The following is a 24,663-nucleotide window of genomic DNA, read 5'->3' on the forward strand; positions in this document are numbered from 1 at the left end:
AAATACTGAGCTGGCCTAGAAACAAAGTATCAACACTCACAAGCCAAGGGGACTAGGACAGAACCTGAGCAGCATCACTGTCACATGTGCAGTGATGACACTCCCTTTCTCTGATAAATATCACCTAAAAATATCTCTAATATTGAAGCTCAACAGACCAAGAAGGAACTTTCTCTTCTCACTGAATTAAATGTTTACATTAGCAACACTTTGTGATGCGGGGACTCAACAGGGGTCACATGGATCGATGCATAACTTCTGGGCTCAAAACCCCTCAGTGGGCTTGATAGTGCAGGACTGGTCGCCTTTCCAGGCAACTGATCCTATGTGACTTTACGTTGAGGTTCTAGCCAGACAGACACGGAAATGCCCGTGAAAAGGTTAAGGGAGAAGCCCCAGGCCCCACTCACTGCTAAAGGACAGCCCCTTTCCCTCTGCCAGAATGTGGCCCATCTTGTGCCAAGGGCACTCTGAGCAATGGGTATAGCCCTGGAGCTTGCCTGGGCTTTGCTTCTAGATGGTTGACTTGGATAACTATTTCACTCCTCCGGGCCTCTGGGGCTTGGACTAAAGGATTTCTAAGGTCCCTTCCAGCTCCTTCACTCAATGATTAGAATCTCTATGGTTCAGGACATTAGAAATCTGTACTAGGATAGCTCCAAAGCAAGGACAGAGATCATGGCTAAAAATGAAGGTCACTTCCAACCAGTCTTCTTCACCAATTTGGAACTGGAATTTAAGGAGTCCAATTACAGCAGCATCTGAACTTGAATCGTGAACGTGTGCAGGGGACAGTGAACACATGAGAGAAACACAGAAAATATCCCTTCCCAAATTAGCAGCCACCGCCACATTGATAATTATTTCTTTGGGGTATCTGAGCTGTGGCTGTACATACCATATGTCAGAGAGAATAGTTAAAATTATAAAAGAGCACAAGCAAAATGCAGACCGCACAGAGAAAGAAATCTTTGGTATCTTTGGTGTCATCAACACGATTAAAATTACAAATGGAAAAAGTCAGTGAGGTAGCCTTCTTTGGTTCTCACTAGAAATAGAAAGTTTTTCCTTTTTTTTTTCTTTTTTCTGCTTTTTTTTCTTCCCTTTTTTGTTTGGTTGTTTTACACACACACAGAGTTCATTCTTGGAAGCAGCTAGTGTAAGGGTTTCTCTCTTTTTGCTGTTATGATCTTTGAAAACTTATTATTTTTTTTTCCAGTTTCTGCAAAGAAGCCCCGACATCTGGGCAGGTGAAGCAGGGTCTCGACATGTGTTGTCTGAACGCACAGGTTCGGGCTGAATAGTCATTGCTCATCCACAGACTTTGCTCTGTTGTTCTCACAGCAAACAAACTGCAGTGCTCTCTACTGTTTTAAATAAAAACTATAAACTATACAGTGCACCTTTCGTAGTGCTGAATAAGTTAAATAAATAAGTTACGATAGGAAGGCTCTGAGGGCCCCAATAATTAAAAGGTGACGTTTGCCTGGGACCGGGTGGGGCTGCAAACTTAAATTAAATACTTTAATAATCATTATTTAAACTATCTTCAAAGTTAATTCAAGAAGGAAAAATACCTTGTTTTTTGTGTTTTGTTTTGTTTTTTTTTTTGGTAGCCTGTACTTCTTTCCTGTAACAGAATTTCACTGCTTTATAAAGCAAACCATCTTTCAAGAGAATTCTAAAAGAAATTTTGCATCTCTGATGCACCCTTGGTCTGTGTTTTGATAAATAAGCACGAGGAGTAAAATCAACCTAGGATGACATACTAATTACCAAAATCCTATACATTTGTGTGCTAGAAACTAATTCAAATAAATTAATTACATTAATGGTACATAGCCTGTTGGGTCATAACCCAAAGAGACAAGGGGAAAAAAAATGTTTCCTTTTGATGGTCTTCATTTTTTTTTTTTTTTGATGGACAACATGGATAGCCTCTTTCAACAGTCTAAGTGAAAATAAAGCAAGAAATCATAGCCTCATGTTCATAAAGACCATTTCGATGTGACAAGCACACAGAAAAAAAAAAAAATCCCCATTTCCCTCTCGCCGGTGCGACCCTCACCACACCAGATCCCACTGTCTCAACCCTGGGAACCAGAGCCCACTTTTCTCCTATGAGTTTGTACTTTGCTATTTTTTTTTCTTTTTTTCTTTTTTCCCTTTTTTTTTCTTTTTTCTTTCTTGTCCTTTTCCAGGTCTTTGGATTTAGCTGTCGTTATGAGAGATCCAGAATAAAGCTATTCAACCGAAGTCCTCAAGCAGATGTGTCATTCTTACACAGATGATTAAACAATATCCAAGGTTTCTTGAAAGTTGAGTTTATCTCGGATGTGCCCAAATGAAAGTAATTTCAAGTGTACACCATGAAGATGCTGGGATACTTTTCTTTCCTGCACTTTAGTCTTCAACGATACAGTAAAGAAAGCAAGGTACGTTGTAGAAGTCTCGCATACCCATACAGTGTTGAGGGACCACTTGAACTCATTAGTTGTATCAGGGGACAGTATCTATGTATGGTGATGTCTGTTCACAGTCTGGACACCCACAGGAAATGTGGGTTGCTTACAAGGACAGCTGTGAGAATACATGTCGAGAGAGGCCTCTAAATCCATATTCATCCACGCTGACAGACTCGAGAAGCTTCAGGCAAACTTATCTCCCGAGGTTTACACTCTGTGAAACGTCTGCTGCTGGAGATGGAACAGAGTGGAAGGCTTCCATGGAACGAACAGACCTGTAGCGATGTATTTTTTTCCTATACACATTTTGTCCGCTAAAAAGGTCTCAGCTGGTTGATTTCAGTCAACCAAACTCAAAAACCTATAAGGACAGCTTGGGCTCTAGCTTTAACATGTCTCAGACTGTTAGAGTCCTTTTGGTATCTGAGAACAATAAGCATTTCTGGTCCCTGTGGGATTCATGCAAAATAGCCCATTGGCCTCAATGATAGGCTTTGTGTTAACCTATCTACGTAAGGCCTTATATTATTTTAATAATTATTTTGGTATTTAATAACACATTCTGAAACTTTCTAAAACAAACCCCCCTCCCCGCCCCCTTGGGAAGAACTAAATCCCGGGCAGAAAATGGGCATCGGGACAGCCGTATCTAAAGCCAACGTCATTAATTTATGAGACTTAGATAGCGAACCATCCCTTCTTCCTTTAGTAAGGGTTTTGGGGCCTTGAAAACTAGAATCTCCTTTTGTTTTAGAGGTGACTTGGTCTTAGCTAAATGTACAAAAGTATTAAGCTATCCAGTCTCGCATGTGAATCTTCAAAAGTTAGGGACGCACCAGCCCTATCCCTTCCTTCTCCATCATTTCCTACTCACTCCTCCTGGTTAGGCTAATGAGTCTCAATCACCCAGCAGCAGCAGCAGCAACAAGAACAAAAAAATCTCTGATCGGTTAAGAACCATGTTAGTTATTTCCATAGGACTTGTCTTTGGGCTTTGGGGTCAAACCTCAACCACACATATTACCTCTTTTTCTCAGCTTTTTAATATAGTCCATTCTTCTTCAACAACACTGGGACTCAGGCTGTTCTTTTTATATTTTTTAAAAAATTCCTACTATACAACCTGTGGAAAATCTGAGTTCACCATCAAGTTATATTGTCAGGACCTTGTGGTAATGGTAACGGACACTTTAGTTATTCTACCAGCATTTGCAAAAGTGGGAACGTGTCCCCACCTGTACCAAGTGGTCGTGATTTTTTAAAAAAATTTGTTCAACTTTAATTTACTGGCATTAATAGGTGAGTGCCCAGCACAGGTAAGATGAAATGATTGATCATCTAAGAAGTATGTATATTTAGCTTTCAAATACACTGAATTATAAAAATGCATATATATATATGTGTATATTTATGTATATGTGTGTGTGTGCGTGAGATTTGCCTTCTGAATTTTGATTTCACTTTAGTTAGAGATGAAAATTAGCTTCAATTTCTTATGCCCACAGTTGCCAGGAGCCTATAGGCGAAGCTGCGGAGGAGACACTCGGATCTCTCCAGAGAAAGCGTCCTGCTGAGTCTTTCACTCCTTTCTCTCTCCTGTACCTTTAAGTGGTACAACCTATCATTTTACATTTTGGAAAAGCCTTTACATATCAGAGTGGAGTTTTTATTGTTGTCGATGTTTTCCTTTAAAAATGAAGTAGACTGGCTCTTTTAAAAATGTTCCTGGAATGAAAGGATTATGTCCCCAGTACCAAAATCACGTTGAAAACAAAAGTAAAGCGAGCCTATTTCCCTCCAGGAATAAAGAAATTTTCCCACTCAATAGCCTTTAGATTTCTGCCGCCTCGAGAGTGTGAATTTTGTTTCAGAACTGTCCCGAACTTCACCCCTTCGTTCCTAATGGCTGAGATGCACCTGGAATTTTCTTGGATTGAAGAAACAGATCCTCACCTATAACTAAGTCCAAATGGTTATTTTCTCTGAAATTATTAACTTAAGTAAATTTTAGAAATGCTTGAGGAAACCCACTGGGTCAAATTTCATCACCTTTTAATGGGTAGGGTTTTTTTCTTTTTCAGATTTTTCACAAATTGGAATTCTGTAGGCCTGACCATTTTGATATGTACATATATGAATACACACGTGTACACGCATGTATTCATATATGGCTCTAAATAATTATCTAAAAGCAAGCACCTCTCTCTGGTATGACATTATCCAGTAAGAGACATTTACATCTGGAGGGAAGTTCTTGTCTTTTGTACATTAGGATGTCCTCCTTGGGTCACCAGGACCACTGAGGGGGCGGATGTGGCTACAAGAGCTTTTATTGGTATTGAAATCTCAGGCCACAAAGGCAGGCTCTTTGGGTTTTGACATCTTCAGGGGTGCCCGAACCCAAGTGGTGAGATTAGTGTGCCGAAAGATCACTAACCAAACCCAGCAGGTCTGTTCCCTCAATCCAATCTCCAGAACATTGGCCGCAAGTCACAGGATTTTACGTAGAAATCACGGACTTGAAGTTGCTTTGTTTCAACCCACAGGGAGTATTCCCCGGCAGAAGTATGCTCTTTTCTCCGTTGTTTGACAAAGGAAACATGGGATACGAGAAGAGACAAAAGGATACAGGGCAAAGTCCTGGGACATCCCAAAGTAGGATGGAATACAAGAGCCACGGAGAGTCGCATTCCTTCCCAGCTCTGCGGCTGCTATCCCTGCAAAGGGAGACCCCTCATCTCCCTCACTGGTGGGGAGCGAGGAGGTGGCACCACGGATGATGGGGCTGAGGGGAGCAGGACGCCGGGCTTCTCCCCAGATCCTGCTTTGCATTTTCCCTCCAGGATGGAGACAAGCCCCCGGTCGGTACCGCTGCCTCACTCCAGTGCCAGCCGTGGTTGCACACAGGCTGGTCAAAACACCAGGGAACGGCCGCCCTGAGGAAACCCGATCAGCCATTCCAACAGGAGCTGGACTTCCCCTATAAGAAGTCCCTTTGGTGGATCTGCTCCCTGAGGAGATCAGGAACACCCTGATGGGAAGGATGGCTCCTGGAGAGATTTCTGGGCTGGCCTCATCTCCACAGCTAGTGGGACCGGACCCCAGAGGCTTCCCAGCAGTTACAGAAGACAAGCTCCCCACTGCCCCATGGGTGGGCCAGGTCTCACGGACAGACCTCACTCGCCACCTTGATGGTGGTTGAGGCGTTCGTCTAGAGCTGACTCCAAATACAAATAAAACTCATTTGTGCCACGAGTCCATTTATCAACAGGTTAGACGCTGAAATGCTTGACTTTCAACTTTCCTGGGAATTTTCACAGAAATCTGAGTACTCCAAATCATCCACAGTGGAAAACGGACTCTGGGATGGCATGAGAAACGAGCGAAATTCGGAACTAAGGCCTAATAAATGAAGCAGTTGACCAAAACCAGACATGGACTTGGACAGCAAGAATTTGGGGTTATCACCAATGTCAAGTTGAATCTATATATGTATTCATATATTATATATATATCTCTTTCTTTAGAAATGCAACTTTATAGCTGAATTTTAAAAAGCTAATAGAAAAGTAGAAACTGGCAATTATTTTTACGTTCCCCCCCCACCCGCAAATGAAGCCATTAGGATGTAGCAATCACATGAAAATGAGGCTGTTGATTCCTCTATAAACTCTTTGGTTCTGTGGTTCAGGAGAGTACGTGTCACCAAGACCCCTAGCCCTGACCCTCACTCCCCTTCCCTCCCCTGATGCTGAGACTCTGAACATAGAAGGAACCAAGTCTAAGGAATAAGCAAAGAACATTCAAGTGACATTATTCCCCATGCTCCGAGGAGTAGAGGAAACAGATCAGTATCCCAACATCTTAAACTTGGAGTCCATGGAATCTTCTGGGAGATTCCAGGTTGGGGCAGAAAGCCATAAAACAAAATTAAAGGGAAACAATAAAATCAAATCAATGACCCTTGCCTTTTGTTGCTCAGAAACAAAATTGATTACCTTTACACAGATCAATGACGCTATTAGTATTTTAGCCAGACAAGAGGAGATACTGAACTGAAACAAAAGATGTGAGAAATCCTCGTCTTTGGTATTGTAGCTGTTGAGGTTTCTGTTGTTCTGTTCCGTGTTCTTTTGAAAAACTGCATAGGCACAAATTAAAGACAATCTTCAACTTCACGATTACCGATGAGTTGTCAAATGAAGCAGGAGCCGCCGAGGCTTTTCCTTATATCTATTCCTGTCTCAACCCTTTCTTTAAAATCTGCTTCCAAAAAATGTCCCAAGAGGTCTGTTTACACACAGTGTGTCTCGCTGTTTTTTTTTTTGTTGTTGTTTTTTGTTTTTTTTTTTTCTGGCGTGCTTCCTTCTTGGTGATGGTGATGTTCACTGATTTACGTATTTATTTATTTATTCATTCCTTTTAATGGAACAGTTTTGTTTGTTGCAGAAGTAGGTGCAGAAAAAGTTTCTTTGGTTTCGATTAAGTAATTCATAAAAAAGTCAGTCTCAAGTGTCTGTAAAGAATCATTGCAGCGTTTGGCTTGCTTCGAAAACCCCCATGGGGCCCACCTGGGGCCATTCACTGGTAAATATGCACATCGTGACCTTCGCATCTCCCAGAGTTCTGCGGGCGCTCTTCCACGTGCCGTGGGAAGGTGGCAGCCAGGAACCAGAGCTGGCGTGGCAAAGCCACTCCCTGGGTGGCTGGGCTAGCCGGTCTGCTCAGCCCGATGGTCAGCCAAATGCAAGAGCTGGATGCCATTTGGAGTTGCAGAGGTTTTCTGATTTCTAAAAGTAATCACAGTATTTTTAGGCTAGAAAATGGCAAGTAAGAAATGTCTTTGGTTTGCAGTATTCTGCTTCTTTGGTGTGCTGTGTTTTCTCCAGATTTACTCTGCGGTTTTGCAAGGGTGATTCGACAATGGAAGAGATTTGGGACTAGATGACCCTCATGAGTAACACGTATGGTGGTTTGAATTACTTTTTTTTTTTTTTTTTAATTTTCTAGCTAGAAAATACTGAAAAACGGCCCTACCAATGGGATGGATGAGGAAACAACCAAAATGCGAAAGAGTGAGAATGATTTGTGTTAATGCACAGTGGGAGGAACCAGGTGACTATTAACCAAGAAGGACACATCGATGATCTAAAAAAATCTAGATCTTTGAAAATGCTGCATTTGCTCCATGTACCGTAACAGTTAAATTGGCCTCCTGAGTGTGCGTCTGCATTGTGTACAAACAGAATTTGTAGCAAATTGCAAAATGTGCTTGAAGCCATATTCCAACGATTCCCTAATGACTTCACAATCAGCGTCTTGAAAACCCAGATGCGGTGAATCCAGAACCTTCCTTACTTCTCTGTTTATCTACGTTGTGCTTGATATGTTGAGCTCAAGAGAACTGATTTTTTTTTTTTTTTTTTTGGATGGATCCAAGACCACGTGAGATTTCCAGGAGGTAAGGAAAAGAAAATCGTAAACTGGATCTACTTAAAGCTTTCCAAACCATTCAATGGAATGATGCCTGAGTTGGAAAAACAGGTCCTCGGATTTTTTTTTTTTTAATTTCCGTATTTAAAAGTTGTGCTCAGTAATTATCATTCTGATGTTTTTTATGTTATGGCTGTGAACTTTGGTGTACTGTGGTATGATGAGGCTAAGCACTGGGAAAGCAAATGAGGTCATTCTTGTTGCTAGAAGAATCTGTCATGGTAGCATCTTGGGAGCCCAAACTCAGAATCCTTACATGGGCCAAATTCCCACCGTGACACGTGGGAACTCGGACTGCAACAGGGCCCCAAGTGGGACTGTTGACACCCGAAGAGATCCTGAGCTTGGCTAACACCATGCTGAAATCAACCCGCTCCAGGAAGGCCCCCCCCCCCCCATTTGGATTTCTGGGATGCTTAGCGTGCTCAGAGGACAATGTCCGGTTCAAAGAGATTCATTTTCAGCTTGCACTTGGACTCCATGAAAAACAAAACAAGAAAAGAACACCTGGCCTATGATTACAGCTAGAATAGAAGTTTCTTTTCAAGAGAATTGTGCTTTCAAATCACCAGTGAAGGGCCCCAGCTAAGAATCCGGTGTCTTTTTCCTTTGTGTTTTCTTTTGTGTCGGTTGTCCTCACCTGGAGGGGACCTGTGCCCACCCGAGAGTCCTTCCATCACGCTTTGGTACAAGTGCTGGAGGTGGACGAGGAGCCCCCTGTGCTCAGATCGTCCTGCCACTTCTCCAGGCTGCGGCGGCGGGCGTTCATGAAGAAGTTGCTGACGGTCGTAAGCTCCAGGCCCAGCTGCTGGGAAATGGTGATCTGCATCTCTTTGGACGGGCGTTTGTTCTCCTTGAAGATGGCAAAGAGGGTTCGGCGTTGGAGGTCGGTGAACACCAGGCGGGATTTCTTCTGGGAATTGTTCCTGTCTTTGTTTGGTTCTTGCTCTTTGCGTTTGCACGCTTGAAGGGGAAAGAGAAGAAGGAGGGAGTCAGTACGAGTGGGAGAACCAGCCCCCAAGAAGGTGAGCCACTGAAAACATGGACAGAGTCGTACAAAGGGATGTAAACCGTTAAACTTTATTGTGCGCGTTGGCCCCGCTGTCAATAACCAGCCTTCCCTGCTCGCCTCGGGGTGATGGAAGGCACCAGGGAATGGAGGAGAGAGGAAGGGGGTAACAGGGGGCGCCGCTCTCCGTGGTCTGCTGTAAACCCATGGCAGCTCCCCGCCTCCCAGCACACCCTGAAAATTCTTCATCTCTGAGATCAGGCACTGTGAAGAGAGTGAGGACTCCAGGTCCCCAGCGGGAGCCTGGGCAGGCAGTTCCTCTTTCATAGTCAGCTTCTAGAAGTGTGCACGACTGAGCTGAAAGGACTTTTTGGAGTCAAAACTTCCAAGGGCCTTATTTTTTTCAAAATCAAAGCTTCTACGCATGTGATTCCAAAAATTGTTAACAGAACGGAGGTAGAAGCGACAGAACGATGATCTCATCCCAACCCAAATCCCCTTCCTCCAGACTTTTGAAAAATTATGGAAAAATGAAACAAAAACAAAACAAGGAGGGAAAGACCCAAAGAAATGGGTTGAGCCCACTCCACTCCGGGTAGTCTGAGGTGAAGCTGGCACAAGAGGACAGGGCTGGGGGCGGCAGAAGCAGCCCAGCTAAAGGGGACATTAATTAACCGATGTGTCGCTATCTCTGCCTTAACGAGTGCTTGGAAGGCAGGGAGCAGGTCTGCGGAATGTTCCCAGCTGGCCCGTTTGGGAGCCATCGACCTAATGGAATGCCTGGGATGCCGAGGTCGCCTGATGCCTGGACTCTTTCAGGGGGTCTGTGTACTTCACCGACCGATCTGGGTCTCAGAGAAGAGCCTCATACAGGCGAAATACCATGGGGCTTGCCCATCAAGAACGTGAACATGACTTTTTTTTTAGAAAAGATTTTATTTATTTATTTGACAGACAGAGATCACAAGTAGACAGAGAGGCAGGCAGAGAGAGAGGAGGAAGCAGGCTTCCCGCTGAGCAGAAAGCCCGATGCGGGGCTCGATCCTAGGACCCTGAGATCATGACCTGAGCTGAAAGCAGAGGCTTACCCACTGAGTCACCCAGGCACCCCAAGAACGTGAACATGAGAACACCTGCTCAAGTCGCTGGAAAGAAAGCCCAGCTCACCCAGGGGCGTCGTGCAGCATCGACAGAGCTGACTGAGGAAAGGCAAGGAGGGAGCAGAAGCGCTCCTTCTTGCATCAAAGCCTACTGGACGTTCTGGGCCCGGGTTGGGCATTCCTTTGTACTGGACTGACACCCTCCCCCACAGAGTGAGCACTCTGGGTGCTGCCTGGATGTCTTCCCACACCTGGTAGCCCTGGTTTGCCAGTTTGACGTCTGAGCCCTGGGTCAGGGCGTGACCTTCAGCAGGGAGCAGCTTGTGCGGGCGGGCGGTGGGGGGCGCTGCTGTTGGAGTATGGGGGGGCGGGTAGCCTTCCCATGGATGGGTCTTACAATTTAACCTGAGGACCAGCATGTAGAGAGAAGATCTTGTGGACGCCGAACATCCCCTTGCCTAACTGGCCCTCCTTCCCAGGGGTGCTCCCTGCTGTAAAGGAGTCACTCCCAATACAGGAAAAGTGAGGACACATTGCTTTGCTAAATGCTTTCTCTCTGACTTTTTCCTTCTTCATCTTTGTTTTTTTTTTTTTTTTTTTTTTTAAGATTTTATTTATTCATTTGAGAGAGAGACAGAGAGAGCTCAAGCAGGGGGAGAAGCAGAGGGAGAAGCAGGTTCCCTAATGAGCTGGGAACCCAACATGGGGCTCCATCCCAGGACCTGGAGATCACGACCTGAGCCGGAGGCAGATGCTTAACCGACTGAGCCACCCAGACGCCCCTCTTTCTTTCTTTTTAAAAATAAAAGAAAATATAGTACCTTTGAAAATGAAATATACTCCTCCCCTCCCGCACACAGAGACCGATGAAAGCAATTTGTTTCCACATGAAAACTCTTTCTCTTGGAAGGTCGGACTTCCTCAGAGAAGGTGAGCTTCCCGGGCAACGGAAGCAAAAAGGCTGAAATGCTGCGCACCTGTTCTCTCCTCACAGGCGCATCGCGCTGAAGGCGACCTCCTCGCTCATCCCTGCCAGGATCTTCCGTTTGGGTTGGATTCTGTGTCTTTACCACACCCTTATCTTCAGACTCACGCTCTCTGGTCCAATCTCCAGGCTTCCTCAACACGGCTTCTCAACCTTAAAGATGCCCGGGAGTCACTGGAGACTCTGGGGCAGGCAGCCGTGGGTGAGTCCCCAGAAGCTGCATCTCTAATGAACTCACAGGTGATGCCAGTCCTGCTGGTCCACGTGCCACAGCCGACTCCCAAGCACACACCTGACTTCTAAATTCTCAGAGGAGCGCCCTGATGGCAAGGAAAACTCTGGAGCCAGGGGAGCCTGGATTCACAGCGGGGCTCCTCCTCCAGGGCCTTGGGACCCCAGGAAATTGCTTCACCCCTCAGAGCTCGTGTTCCTCATCCAACGGAAGGAACGACGCTGACCACAGAGGTCCAAGAGGGCGTGGCAAGCGCTCCCTCCTCACCGTCCCTCTTACTGCATTGCCCCAGGAATCCTGAGGAAGCCTGCAGAATTGTTCTCATTTTAAATTTTTTTATTTTTTATTTTATTTATTTATTTGCCAGAGAGAAAGCACAGGCAGACAGAGGCAGAGGGAGAAGCAGGCTCCCTGCGGAGCAAGGAGCCGGATGTGGGGCTCCATCCCGAGACTCTGGGATCATGACCTGAGCTGAAGGCAGAGGCTTAACCGATTGAGCCACCCAGGAGTCCTGAATTGTTTTCATTTTAAAATGAAATCAGTAGAGACCTAGATTGGGTAAGTCATTGACCTGAGGTCCCATTCCAAGTCTGATGCAGACCCAGGGTAAGAATCCAGTCCTTCCCTCTCTCCAAGTTTCCTTCCTTCCTTCCTTCCTTCTGTTCTCTTTCTTTCTAAGATTTATTTATTTGAGAGAGAGAGAGAGCGAGAGAGAGAGAGCATAAGCAGGGGGCAGGGAGAGGGAGAAGCAGGCTCCCCGCTGGGCAGGGAGCCTGATGCGGGACTTGATCCCAGGACCCCGGTACCATGACCTGAGCCGAAGGCAGACGCTTAACTGACTGAGCCACCCAGGCACCCCTCTCTCCATCTTTCTCATCTACAGAAATAGCAACCACGCCGCTGTCACATTAGAGGGGATCTGTTCGCAGGGCAGCCTCTGGGGCTCCGCCACCAGACATTCTGGTTTTCACCGATGTGTGGCAGGGTTCTGGAATCTGTGCTTTTACAAACCTCCCTGGGCCCTCCTGAGACATGGGAACCAGCATGCCAGGTCACAGACTATTGTCCCCACCCCAGTCTCCTGGGACACCTGGTGCCAAACCTTCCTCGGGAGGATTCTGCATCAAAGGTGGTGCACGGTGATCTCCTGATAACAAGATCGGAGCAAGTATCCTCTACAAACGTTGGCTAGCCTCCTGCCTTGTCCTCTCTTTGGTCTTTCCTGAAAAGGCCCGGTGTCCCAGGTGGGTGACCTCGGCTGTGAGTGTGTGTGTGGGGAGGCGTGTAGAGAGGAAAAGGGGCAGGAACAAGTTGGGTCTGTCAGGCAGATACAGGCTGCGGTCATCCTGGAACCTGCTGTCATCCCTTGACACCTGACCCCATGGGTGCAGTGTCTTCAGCCCTTCAAGGCACCTGCCCCTCCCAAACCACAACTGGGTCCTCATCCCTGAGTCGTAGAACACAAGGGCTCTTGGCTAGCCCGGGGCTGTCACTGTTCATGTGGGGAGCTGGAGGCCCAGCAAGGTGAGCCTTAGTGGAAGCTGAAGGGTGGACCCTTGCCGAACCTCCTTGCCATGATATCTTGGAGCGGAATGTGGGGGTAGAGATGGAGATTCTCATCTTACAGTGGGTGAAGGTTCAGGGACTTGCTTATGGGGACACGACTGGCGCTGGAGTAAGAACATAGGCCCAGAGACCCCTTCCCAGCCTCCCTAGTGCCCCAGAAACCCGTGAAGTAAGAGGACGCCGACAGGGGTCAGACTCCTCGGCACCGCCTGCTCTGGCCCTGAAGTTTCTCACACTGTGGGGTTTTGTCCCATGAATCCAGGCACCTATTGGACAACCTCTTCTGTCTGGGCTGGATCACGCCCACTTGTTTTTGGAGAATTCAGCCCTGACCATTTGCTGCAGAATTAGTGCGGAAGGTCGCTCGGGCTCCTGCACAATGGCCTCAATTGACGGGAAAGGAAAATGTCTCATAGAAGCGAGCTCTACTCCCAAGACTTGAAATGAAAGACTTTGTAGTTTTACTTTTCTTGGGCAACTGACAGAGGGCAAGGCCAAAATGGACGAGGGCCTGGCAGTTCCTACGGACCCAAGTGCAGAGCCCAGTCGTGTGACCTGGGTGTGGTCCCCCGGCCTCCCTGCGCCTTCCTTTCCCAAGCGCTTCCAACCCCCGACACGGCTACCCAGGACCTTCCCACCTTGGTGATGGATTTGGCTTCATGGGCCTCTCCCTCTGTCTAGTACCGTGACTCTTAGTGTCCCAAACCAAAGGCAGATGCTCTTTTTCTCAGTGACACCTGTTCCTCTCTCCTCTGGCAGGCAGAAGAATTATGGAAATTTCGGCTGTTACCTGCAAGCTTAATATACACACCTGTGTTAATATACACAGCCCGTTCTGCCTGCAAAGTCCCACACTGGGCGGGTGCCTCTTTTGAGGACACCTATCCCACCTACCTAGTGGAGAGTGGAATCAGGGAGTTTCTTTTCCCTCCCAGACAAGACGCTTTGGGGTTGGAGCTCTGGGACCACCACCTCGCAAGGATCCTAGGGGGCGCTCCTGAGTTACGCGCTGGCGGAAGGTGGCACGGGGCAGGCAGGACCTGATTCGGTCTCCAGGGGGTGCCAACGTTCGCCTCCCCTGGCTTGTCCTTTTTTCTCGGATCTTTCAAATAGGATGTGTAAACCCCGGTCTCTCAGGTTTCTTCCCAGCGTGTTGCTTCTCTTTTCATGAGTTTTCAGGTCCTGTCCCTGTCCTCCAGGCACCCAGCAGCTCCTCCCACATCGGCCCTAGCCCTGCTTACCCTCCTCTGCTCCACCCAGCTCAGCACCTCCCCACCTCTCCAGCTTCCTGTGTGGGCCAGCGTGGCCCTGGAGTCCTGCAGAAATGGTCTTGGCCTTGCAACCCTCCTCCCTGGAAACCACAAGCACACAGGACAGAGAGGTCTTTACAGAGGCCGGTGGGAAGGTGAGCTGCTGAGCTCCTGGAGAGGAGGGGAGTCCTGGCTCTGACAGCAAAACAGGACGCTTGGGGCTGGGCAAGGGGGAGCCACCTCCAGAGGGGACTCTGCAAGGAGCAGCAGTCTCTGGTGTAGGCAGAGAAGGAGCTATCTGCCCCTGGAAGGCCTGCTGCCCCCAGCTCCCCAGACTCCCCTCTGCCTGCTGGCTCATGCGGAGGGCGCCTGCTTTAGCTTATTCAGAGGGGTGGAACCCCTGCCAGACTGCCCTCCTTCCTCTTGGGAAAGGAGTCATTTAAAATTCTCTGCAGCAGGGGCGCCTGGGTGGCTCAGTGGGTTAAAGTCTCTGCCTTTGGCTCTGGTCATGATCCCAGGGTCCTGGGATCGAGCCCCACATCAGGTTCTCTGCTCAGCAGGGAGCCTGCTTCCCCCCCTCTCTCTCTGCCTGCCTCTCTGCCTACTTGTGATCTCTGTTGAATAAATAAATAAAATCTTAAAAAAAAAAAATAAATTCTCCGCGCAGCCGTCCTGCCCCTTAGTGTAAATGAGGAGAGGCTCCTAGAGCAGGCTTTGCGGGGGTGGGGGGGGAGCAGAGGCTTACAGTAAGCAGGTGCCCCCAAGGGGGGTAGAGCTGCCCCACAATGGGAACTGAGGCAGACTAATTGCAAAATTGGCCCCAGTTCTTCCCTTCCCAATATTTACACCCCCAGCAATGTGACTCAAATACCCACCCCCATCCCCCAGCATGAGATGGTGTTTGCTTGTCTTTGCTGGGGATCTGGACTGGCCAGATGGTTTGCTTTAGCCAAAAGAATGTGGCCGAAGTGACAAGGTGGCAGTTCTGAGCCCAGGCCTCAAGAAGCCAAGCGCTTTGCTCATGCTCTTGGAACTCTGCCTGGTGGCCACGCAACAAGCCCAGACCCACCCGGGTCAGCGGACTGCAGGTGCAGGAGGGAGTGGGGCTGAGACCACCCCAGCGGGGGGCCCCCGAGCAGCCGAACCGCCCAGCTGATCCACAGACCACAGCAAAAATAAACATTGATGGCTTTATGCTCCTGGTTTTGTGGTTTCGCATTATGTAGCATTGTTGTGGTGATAGATACAGAAGCCTAGGGAGAAAACCTTGGCATTCCTGCCCAGGGAAAGTGAAATGTCGGATAAGAAGTCTCCACTTGAAATGGAGACCTGGTTCTCGGCTGCATGACCTTGAGTCTCCGTTTCCTCATCTACCTCATGTCTAAAATGGGGGTAGGAATGCCCACCACTGCGGACATCAGGAGGCCAGGTGTAGCACTTGGAACACAGTAGGTGCTTAGTAAATGTAAATATTCTTTCTCCCTTCATAGAAAAGGAAGAAAAAAGGTGTATAAGAAGGTAAGGTTAGGGGCATCTGGGTAGCACAGTCAGTTAAGTGTCTGACTCTTGATTCCGGCTCCGGTCATGATCTCAGGACCATGAGATTGAGCCCTGAGCCAGGCTCTGCGCTCAGTGCAGAATCTGCTTAAGATTCCCTCTCCCTCTGCCCCTCCCCACCCATGCTCGCTCTCTCTCAAAAATAAATAAATCTTTAAAAAATTAGAAGTTAAGTTTAGGAATTCATAATTTCAAATGGTTTTCCAAGACTTACTCAATGGTAGATGTACTGCCCAGAGAGCTAATGGCAAATAAAAGGTTAAAGATATTTGTTTTCTTTGTGAAGTTGTCTCATGGTCAATTCCCAGCCTCACACGAAAGGTAAGACCATGATATGTGGGGCGCCTGGGCGGCTCCGTGGGTTAAGCCTCTGCCTTGGGCTCAGGTCATGATATCGGGGTTCTGGGATCGAGCCCCGCATCAGGCTCTTTGCTCAGCAGGGAGCCTGCTTCCCTCTCCCCCGCCTGCCTCTCTGCCTACTTGTGATCTTTGTCAAATAGATAAATAAAATCTTAAAAAAAAAAAAAAAGACCATGATGTGTTTTCATGTATGTGTCAGAGATCCTAATAAGCTTGGGACCACTGCTGTTTCTTAACATCATGAATTTATTTCCAAATACATTCTATATATGATGGGTATTGTTAGCCCCTAATAAATAATGCAGAAGGGTCATGTTCTCCTTGTATTCAGTAAAAACTTTCCCTGAATAGTTCAATGTGATCTTGCCAGGGTGGGGGTATAGGAGGAAGTCATGGGGGTGTGCACTTGTCAACGGTCACTTGACCTCCAAGTAAGTATACGGGTTTGGAAAATCTGCTAAGGAGAATCAATGTCCTCTTTCAGATGGAGAGCCTGAAGCTGCCCACTTAGGAGGGCTTGTGCAAAGTGGGAGAGCGACTCTCTAGCAAGGACGGAACACACACACCAGGGCTGAGGGAACACACACACCAGGGCTGGAGCTGTGCTGGAAAAACCACCTGGGTTGTGCAGGAAAAACCAATGACAAACGTAAGTTCATATACATAGCTCCAACCTTGTTCCAAGAAACCTATGGGTTTTCCTTTTTAAGTTTTTATTTGAACTCCAGTGAGTTAACATACAGTGTGATATTAGTTTTAGGTGTACAATATATTGATTCAACACTTCCACGCATGACTCCGTGCTCATCACGACCAGAGCACCCCTGCATCCCCATCACATCCTCCTACCCACCTCCCCCGGGTAATCATTTCTGTAGTTAAGAGTCTATTTCTTGGTTTGCCTCTCTCTCTCTTTTTTCCCTTTGCTCCTTTGTTTTGTTTCTTAAATTCCACATATGAGTGAAATCAGACGCATGAAAAGATGCTCAACATCACTGATCCTCATGGAAATGCAAATCAAAACCACGATGATATACCACCTCACACCTGTCAGGAGGGCTCAGATCGACAACACAAGGAACAGCGAGTGTTGGCGAGGCTGCAGAGAAAGAGGGACCCTACTGCACTGTTGGCCAGAAGGCAAACTGGTGCAGCCACGCAGGGAAACAGTATGGAGGTTCCTCAAAAAGTTGAAAATATTACTACCTTACGAGCTACCAACTGCACTACTAGGTATTTAATCAAAGGATACAAAAATACTCCTTCGAAAGGATGCTCACACCCCAGTGTTTACAGCGGCGTTATCCACAACAGACAAATGGAAACAGCCCAAGTGTCCACTGGCTGATGAATGGATAAAGAAGATGTGATGGATATACACAATGGAATATTACTCTGCCATAAACAAGAATGAAATTTTGCCATTTGCAGTGACATGGATGGCCCTAGAGAGTATTATCCTAAGTGAAATAAGTCAGAGAGACCTGTGGGGTGCAGGGAAGAAGGAGATAGACTCCACTTACCTCCTTGCTCTGAGGAGGTCCAGGAGGGTCCCCTGTCTTTGGAACTAAGGATATGCAGATCTCCAAGAGCTTTGAAAGCAATAACAGGCTCCCCCATATTCAAAGAGGGAAGCAAGAATAGAGACGCTACATACTCTGATGGTACATATTTAATGTTCCAAAAGCCATCAATGCTGGGAAGTCTTAGCAATGCAGACTTCTCAGACCGCAAAGACTATGAGCTGGCACATTGCTGCAGGGACAGGGAGAAGAGGGGTCTGACGCACACGGCTGAGGGCTCCAGCTCTACACATTGGCCCCTGAGGGCCGGAGTGGCACAGACCTGTGAGGTGGGAGGGCTTGATGGGGGGGGGAGGAGTTGCAAGGGACACGAGCTCCTCAAATCACTGAATTATTGGGCGCCGTCTAAAATTTGGAAACTATAAACAGTTTGCACTTAAATGCTTTGCAGTTTTCCCTGCCTCCCTCTGATTCCTGACCTTGGTCCTGATCACTACAGAGCCAGTAAGGTGAACTTGGCCCCTGAGAGCTAAACTCTAACTTCACTCTGGTTTCTGCAAATGTCCCTGGCCTGAATCAGACGAGAAACTTAATGGCTTTATCTCCAGGTTGGGAGCTGGCTTTCCTCACGGATCAGATGCCAGTCCACTCAGACCGTGGAGCCAGTGACATCCAGACTGCCATCTATGGGAGAGGCCAAGAGCAGAGACAGGGAGGACCCGCCGCACAAATGGACTCGGAGTCACTCTTGGCTGTTGGGTTCCAGCCTTCCATCATTCCCTTCGAACTGGGAGTGCAGATAGAACCCTGGCGAGAAAACCCTCTAAACCATTTGGCAGATTTTCCTGGACAGGCCTGGCAGTCCAGGTTGAAGGACTACACGGCAGGGAGAAAGCTGTTCCCTGGCTTCTTAGAGCAAATATGAGGTGGGGATGGGGTAGTGGGGGTGGGGAAGGGTAGAGAGAGAGAGAGGGAGAGAGAGGGAGCAGGGTGAGAAGCATCGACAGAGCACGGGGGCCGTGCCCACGTGAGCACACACAGACACCCCTTATTCAGGAGACCCCTCCGGAAGGAGTCATGTCCAAAATGCAGAAATGCCAGCAGTCCCAGGAGGTTTGGGGTCACCGCCGAGTACCTGAGCCACCCCTGCGGCTTCACTCCAGAGGTGGGGCAAATTTCTGTCCACCTGGGTATCCCTGCAGTACCCTCTTCCCGTCTGGAAACGTGGATGATACATGATAAATCTCTAGGGCGCTGGGGTGGCTCAGTGGGTTAAGTCTCTGCTTTCGGCTCAAGGTCATGATCTCAGGGTTCTGGGATCGAGCCCTGCATCGGGCTCTCTGCTTGGGGGGGAGCCTGCTTCCCTTTCTCTCGGCCTGTCTCTCTGCCTACTTGTGATCTCTCTCTCTCTGTCAAATAATTAAAATCTTAAAAAAAAGAAAGAAAGAAAGAAAGGAAAGCCTCCGCTTCGCCTCTATCCCGTGCCCCTGCCTTGGCTTGGGTGTTGGGAGGGTTATCATGACAAATGATAGAGCCACTCGCTGATGTCCATCTATTGTCAACTGAAAGGCAGTCAGCCAGCTGCCGCTCTTGTTTCCTGCACCTCAAAGACATTCTCTGAAGGAAACAGGTTTTATGTCCTGTCTTGTCTTTTACCTTCAATACAAAGGCACTGGAGGGGACTCAGGAAACAGGGGTCCTCGGATGCCTGACAACTTTTGTAGATAGCGGGAGAGCCAGAAAAAAACCCAGGTGGCCCCAGAAGGTGAATCTTGGAAGGAGGGCGCCAGCCCTTGGCCCGTCCCGCAGCCCTGCGCTCCCCAGTTGCTCCTAAAAGCAGCTTCTGTGCCCCCCAGAGCTCGGGCGTGTGCACCTTCAGCTTCTGCTTCCCTTTTAGCAGAAGCTCTGAGTGCAGAAGGGACCAAGTTTCTAACAGCGGATGTTTCAGGACAGCTGGGAAAACCACCGAGGGCCGGAACGGCAAGGCTTTAGAGACTATGCGGTCCCATTCTTTATCCTGGATGGGGCAGTGTGAGGCTCTCAGACGGGCCACGCATCGTAGCCCACGACTGAGCACAGCTAGTCTGTGCGGAGCCCGGAGAAGCCAGATTATCTCACTTCTACTCCAGTAGGACTTTCCTTTCCCAGCTGGCTATTAGAATAAATCTTTTGGGGGCACTTGGCCTTTGAAATGATAATTTCTGGTGATTAACTCTGCTGATGACAAAGGAAGAGCTTTCCTTCTGCAGCACGGCTGCATTCCTGCAGGCTATCTAGGAAGTCGTGAGTTGCTCAAACGAACACTTCATTCTGGGTAGAAACGTCTGGCTGAAAATGGCTAAGGGAGCCAGTGAAGCGGCTCCCAACTTCCCATTAAAATCATCTCAGAAAACCGAGAGCAGGAGGTAAAACTTGCCCAACTGAAAGGCCTGCAGTCGACCTGTATGAGGCCATCTCTGAGGAACTTTCAACTCAACACAAGGCTAGTGCAACTAGGCTGAAAAATAAGATCTGAATTGGAAAAACAAAACAAAACACAAAAAACCCCAAAACCTGTTTCCCCCAGTTGTTCAGAAATTCAAATCAAGCAGCCAGCACTTGTCCTGGTAGGTCCGTCCTGAAACAGTGCTTTCCACTCCCCTCACCTACTCATTGAGAACTGGAACTCTCAGGAAATGATCAGGGGAGACAACCTGGGGGCAGAGGGCGGAAGAGAAGCACCAGCAGTGGTAGGTCACAGCGTGGAAGGCTGAGTCTCCGAAGGTGCTCTAGGCGAGCCAGGACAGGAGGAGCGGTGCGGGATATGGGAACACGGGGGCTGGGGTGCGGGGCGTGGGGACGGATGCACGGACGGTCTTTTCAGCAAGCAGAGCTGAATCCAAGGCGGTCCAGCAGAGCCAAATGAGAAGAAAGCTGGGCGGATGGTAGGAGCCGGGTAGGTGTGTCCGTTGGCCCTTCCGTGCCGGTCTCAGAGGGTGAGTCCACGGACCTCCAGGAAGGATGCCGTCAGGAAAACACACACCGTTTCTGTTCATCCACATGGGGCCTGATGGGGTTTTTCTCATTTGAGAATGAATCAGAGGAAATTCTTCTGATAATATCTTATAGAAACTTAAAGAGTGTTTTAGAGTATCATGTGGTATCTCAGTATGATGTAAAAGGAGATGGTTTCTATGAAACAAACAGAAAACGGTTAAGAAAACAGAACTCTCTAAGTAACAGTATGTAATTAAAGAAAAAAAAAAGTATGACGAGGTGAGAAAGATAAAAACTTGCAGGAGAATGAGAAATACACAGCACTGGAGGAAGCACAGAGCAACACTGACGGGGTAGTTGCAATGCTAGAATTTCTGTCAGTCCTTGCCTGTAGGGAGACATTCTCAGGTACATACGGACTCAGAAAAGGGTGTCTACAGACGTGATGAAAAGAAAAATAACTGAAGACACACTCTAGCTTACTTGGTATATGATCAGAATTAAAAGCTCAAGAATGTTCTATTGCCCTCAAAAAAGAATTGGCTAACAGCCCCATGTGGCTATGAATACCCCTGAACTCCACCCAAACATCCGAAGGAATATCCTTACATGAACAAACGTCACCTCGGGAAAGCCTACAGCAATGAATCTGTCTCCTTTTCCAACAGGATCTCAGTAATGTTTACAAACAAATAATGTCATTATTAATGTTTTTCATTATTTGAAGTATATAGTTTGAATAAAAAAAATCCTCTGGAGAAGTAGTTCCCTCTTTCCGAGTGAAACACCAGATTCATAAGTCCAGTTAAAAATGATTTCGGGGGGCACCTCGGTGGCTCAGTGGGTTAAAGCCTCTGCCTTTGGCTCGAGTCATGATCTCAGGGCCCTGGGATCAAGCCCTACGTCGGGTTCTCTGCTCGGCAGGGAGCCTGCTTCCTCCCCTCTCTCTGCCTGCCTCTGCCTACTTGTGATCTCTGTCAAATAAATAAATAAAATCTTAAAAACATACTTCATGTATGTTAAATAGACAAAAAAGAAAACAACTATGTCTACAACAAGAAGAAAAAAACTAGAAGGAAATGCCTCCGAGTGTTCAGGTGAGGCCTGAAAGCACCACTACTATCCAGTATTGTGCTGAGAATGTGATCAATGCAAGTGCGAATAAGAAAAAAACAGATGAGGGAAAATTTAGACAGGAATGAAACTAATTAATGACAGATGTCTATATAAGTTGAGTGCTCGTTGTTTGATAGGCATTATTTGGAAGGTATTAACTCATTTAATTTTTACAATCAACCTATGAGGGAGTTTGCAGTGAATGACACTGAGTCACAGAAAATAAAGCAAATTACTGAAGGTTACAGAGTGAGTAAAGGAGCTGGATACAAAGTCAGGTGGTCAGATTCCAGACTCCTTGTACCTAACAGCTACCCACACTGCTTCTAGTTATAACAGAACACTAGTTATAAGTTAGTATGATTTGTTTTAAACCCAGAGAACCCAAGAGCCTTAATGCTGAAATTACTAGTAAACAGATAAACTATTAAAATTAATATGAACATTTAGCAAGGTTCATGGACTCAGTATCAGTAGACAAAAATCCTCTATAACATATCACACAGAAAATGAAAAATACCACTTATAACAGGATCAAAACATCAAGTATGTAGCACTAAATCTAATGATAGGTGTGCAAAATTTTGACAGAGAAAACTATAAGCTTTGTTGGAGAAATTAAAGAATATCTAAATAATATTATACTCAATATCCCATTACTCAATATTATAGAGTTTAATTCTCTCCATGCTGAGCTATAGATTCAATCAAATCTCTAAGGAAAGTCCCAGCTGTTGGCTCTTCATTCCTCCTTTTCTCCTTTCTTGCCTTTCAGTTTCGGGGATTTGACAAGCTGATTCTGTAATCTTTATGAGAATGCAAAAAATCAAAGGATGGTCAAGCTAGTCTCACTAAAAAGAAAAAGATAGGAAGACTTGCTGTATCAACCATCAAGACCTTTAATAAGTCTATCACGGCGTGGTACTGGCATAAGGACAAATAACTAGACCAGTGGAAGAGAAGACAAAGCCCACAAACAGATCCATGCACATATAGACACTTGATTTAACAACGAGATTTAATGACACTCGATTTAATGACAAGTGCTGTTTGATGACAATGCCGCTGCAGAATATAAAGAGAGTGTGTTCTTTCCAATAATGGAGCTGGGATAACTGGATAGGCATTGGGGCAGGGCTTAATTCTTAACCCCTACCTTCCCATAGGGGTTAAGAATAAGTTCTGCACAGATCACAGACCTTCATGTTAATGGCAAAACAGTAAGGCTTATAGTAGGTAATATATAAGGTCCTATTCTCATAATCATGGGACAGATTTCTTAAGACTCAAAAAGTACTAACCAAAAGGGAAAAGATTCACCAATTAGAACATACTAAAATTAAGAAATCTGCATATCAAAAGACACAAATAAGAGAATAAAAGGAAGAAAAGAGAGAAAGGTAGAGTCAAAGAGGGCCATGGATATTTGCAGCACATAAGACAGACAAAGGGCCCGAAGCCAGAATACAGAAAATCTCTTGGAAAGCAATAAAAAAATGTCAGACATCTCAATAGAAAAACAGGCAAAGACTTGAACAGGCACTCACCAGAAGAAGAAATCCAAATTTCCAGTAATTATACAAAAAGGCACAATTATTAGTCATCCAAAAATTACAAATTAAAAACAACATTACACATCCATCCAAATGGCTTAAATGTAAACTAAGTGCTGGCAAGGCTATGAGAACTCTCCGGCACTGCTGGTGGGACTGTAAATTGGTACAACGTTTTAGGAAACTATTTGACAGCATCTCATAAGGTTGAACATACACATGTCCTATGACCCAGAAATGCTTCCTCCTGTATAGACCGTCTTGTTGTAGATGCTATCATATACTGGCAATATTCAATCTGCTTTACAATGATTTACTAAGCAATCTATTTATGTTTCATCACTCCTTGTATACATGTTTTCTTTTATATTAATACATTTTAAAAAGCAATAGGTTTTCCGTACACCAGACATAACCTATTAGAAAATGCACCAGAAAGAGAAATTTACAATAATACAAGTACCTGGGAATAACTATTAGCAAAAAAATGGAAAGACCAAAGCTAAAACTTTTCTTAATGAAAATACAAACAAAAATTTGGAGAAGTGAACTCTATGCCTTATATATAATTGGAAAGGTCAAAATAATAAATAAATTGAAACTGATTCTATAATTCTTGGGAGAATGAAAGGGCAGGAAAGGCCAGGAAAATGCAGAAACAAAAGATGAAGAGGTAAAACATGCTTTACCAGATCTCAAGACTTTATAAAACAAAAATAATTTATGTAGTGTGATGCTGACATGGGAATTGATAGATCAATAGTAGAGAATAGAGTTCAGAAACAGACCCAAGTATATAGAAGAATTTAATACATGTAAAGAGAATACGGTATTTCAAAGTCTAAGAAAGGGATGAATTGTTCAGAAACTAGTGATGGATTAAGTGGTTATCCGTTCAAGGAAAAAAATAGACACCAACGTCACATCATTTACAAAAAGAAATTTCTAACAAAGAAAGAGTAAAGCTATCAGCACACTTAATGGTAAGAAACTTGAAGCTTTCCCACTAAGATGCGGTACGAGGGAGGAGACAAGGCGAGTGGCCCCTCTCACCGCTCCTTTTCAACACTATCCTGGAAGTCCTTGCTAATGCAGTAAAGCAAGAAAGGAAGTAAAAGGTATACAGATTGTGAAGGAGGACATAAGAGTCCGTTTATAGGTAACATGTTCATCTCTGCAGAAAATCCCAAAGAATCAAAACAAAACAAAAAACAAACCCCCAAAATGAAAACTCCTGGAACGAACAGCAATTAGAATGAGGCTGCAGGATGCAGGTTAATATACAAAAGTCAATTGCTTTCCCATACACCAATAATGAGTAATAAGGAATTTCAAATTAAGAACATAATACTATTTATATAAGCATTCAAAAGAGTTGAAGAGTTGGAAAAAGTTGAAATTTATACTTAGGTATAAATCTAATATATACTACACTTGATCTTAGCCAAAAGGCTGAGAAGTGACAGACAGACACACAC

At 46.1% G+C, this 24,663-nt stretch overlaps 1 protein-coding gene and 1 pseudogene across 1 annotated transcript in view; both read right to left on the reverse strand.

The window, feature by feature from the left end:
• Positions 1–378: 378 nt before the first annotated feature.
• Positions 379–24,663, reverse strand: part of ONECUT2 (one cut homeobox 2) — a 52,789-nt gene continuing 28,504 nt past the window's right edge. Inside the window, exon 2 of the mRNA XM_059139780.1 lies at positions 379–8,921. Coding sequence (XP_058995763.1) covers positions 8,635–8,921 — 287 coding nt within the window. The 3' untranslated portion in view covers positions 379–8,634. The remainder of the gene's footprint in view (positions 8,922–24,663) is intronic.
• On the reverse strand, positions 24,555–24,649 carry LOC131812010 (U2 spliceosomal RNA; annotated as a pseudogene).

Source organism: Mustela lutreola, chromosome 11 (assembly GCF_030435805.1).
Source record: "Mustela lutreola isolate mMusLut2 chromosome 11, mMusLut2.pri, whole genome shotgun sequence".
NCBI lineage: Eukaryota > Metazoa > Chordata > Mammalia > Carnivora > Mustelidae > Mustela > Mustela lutreola.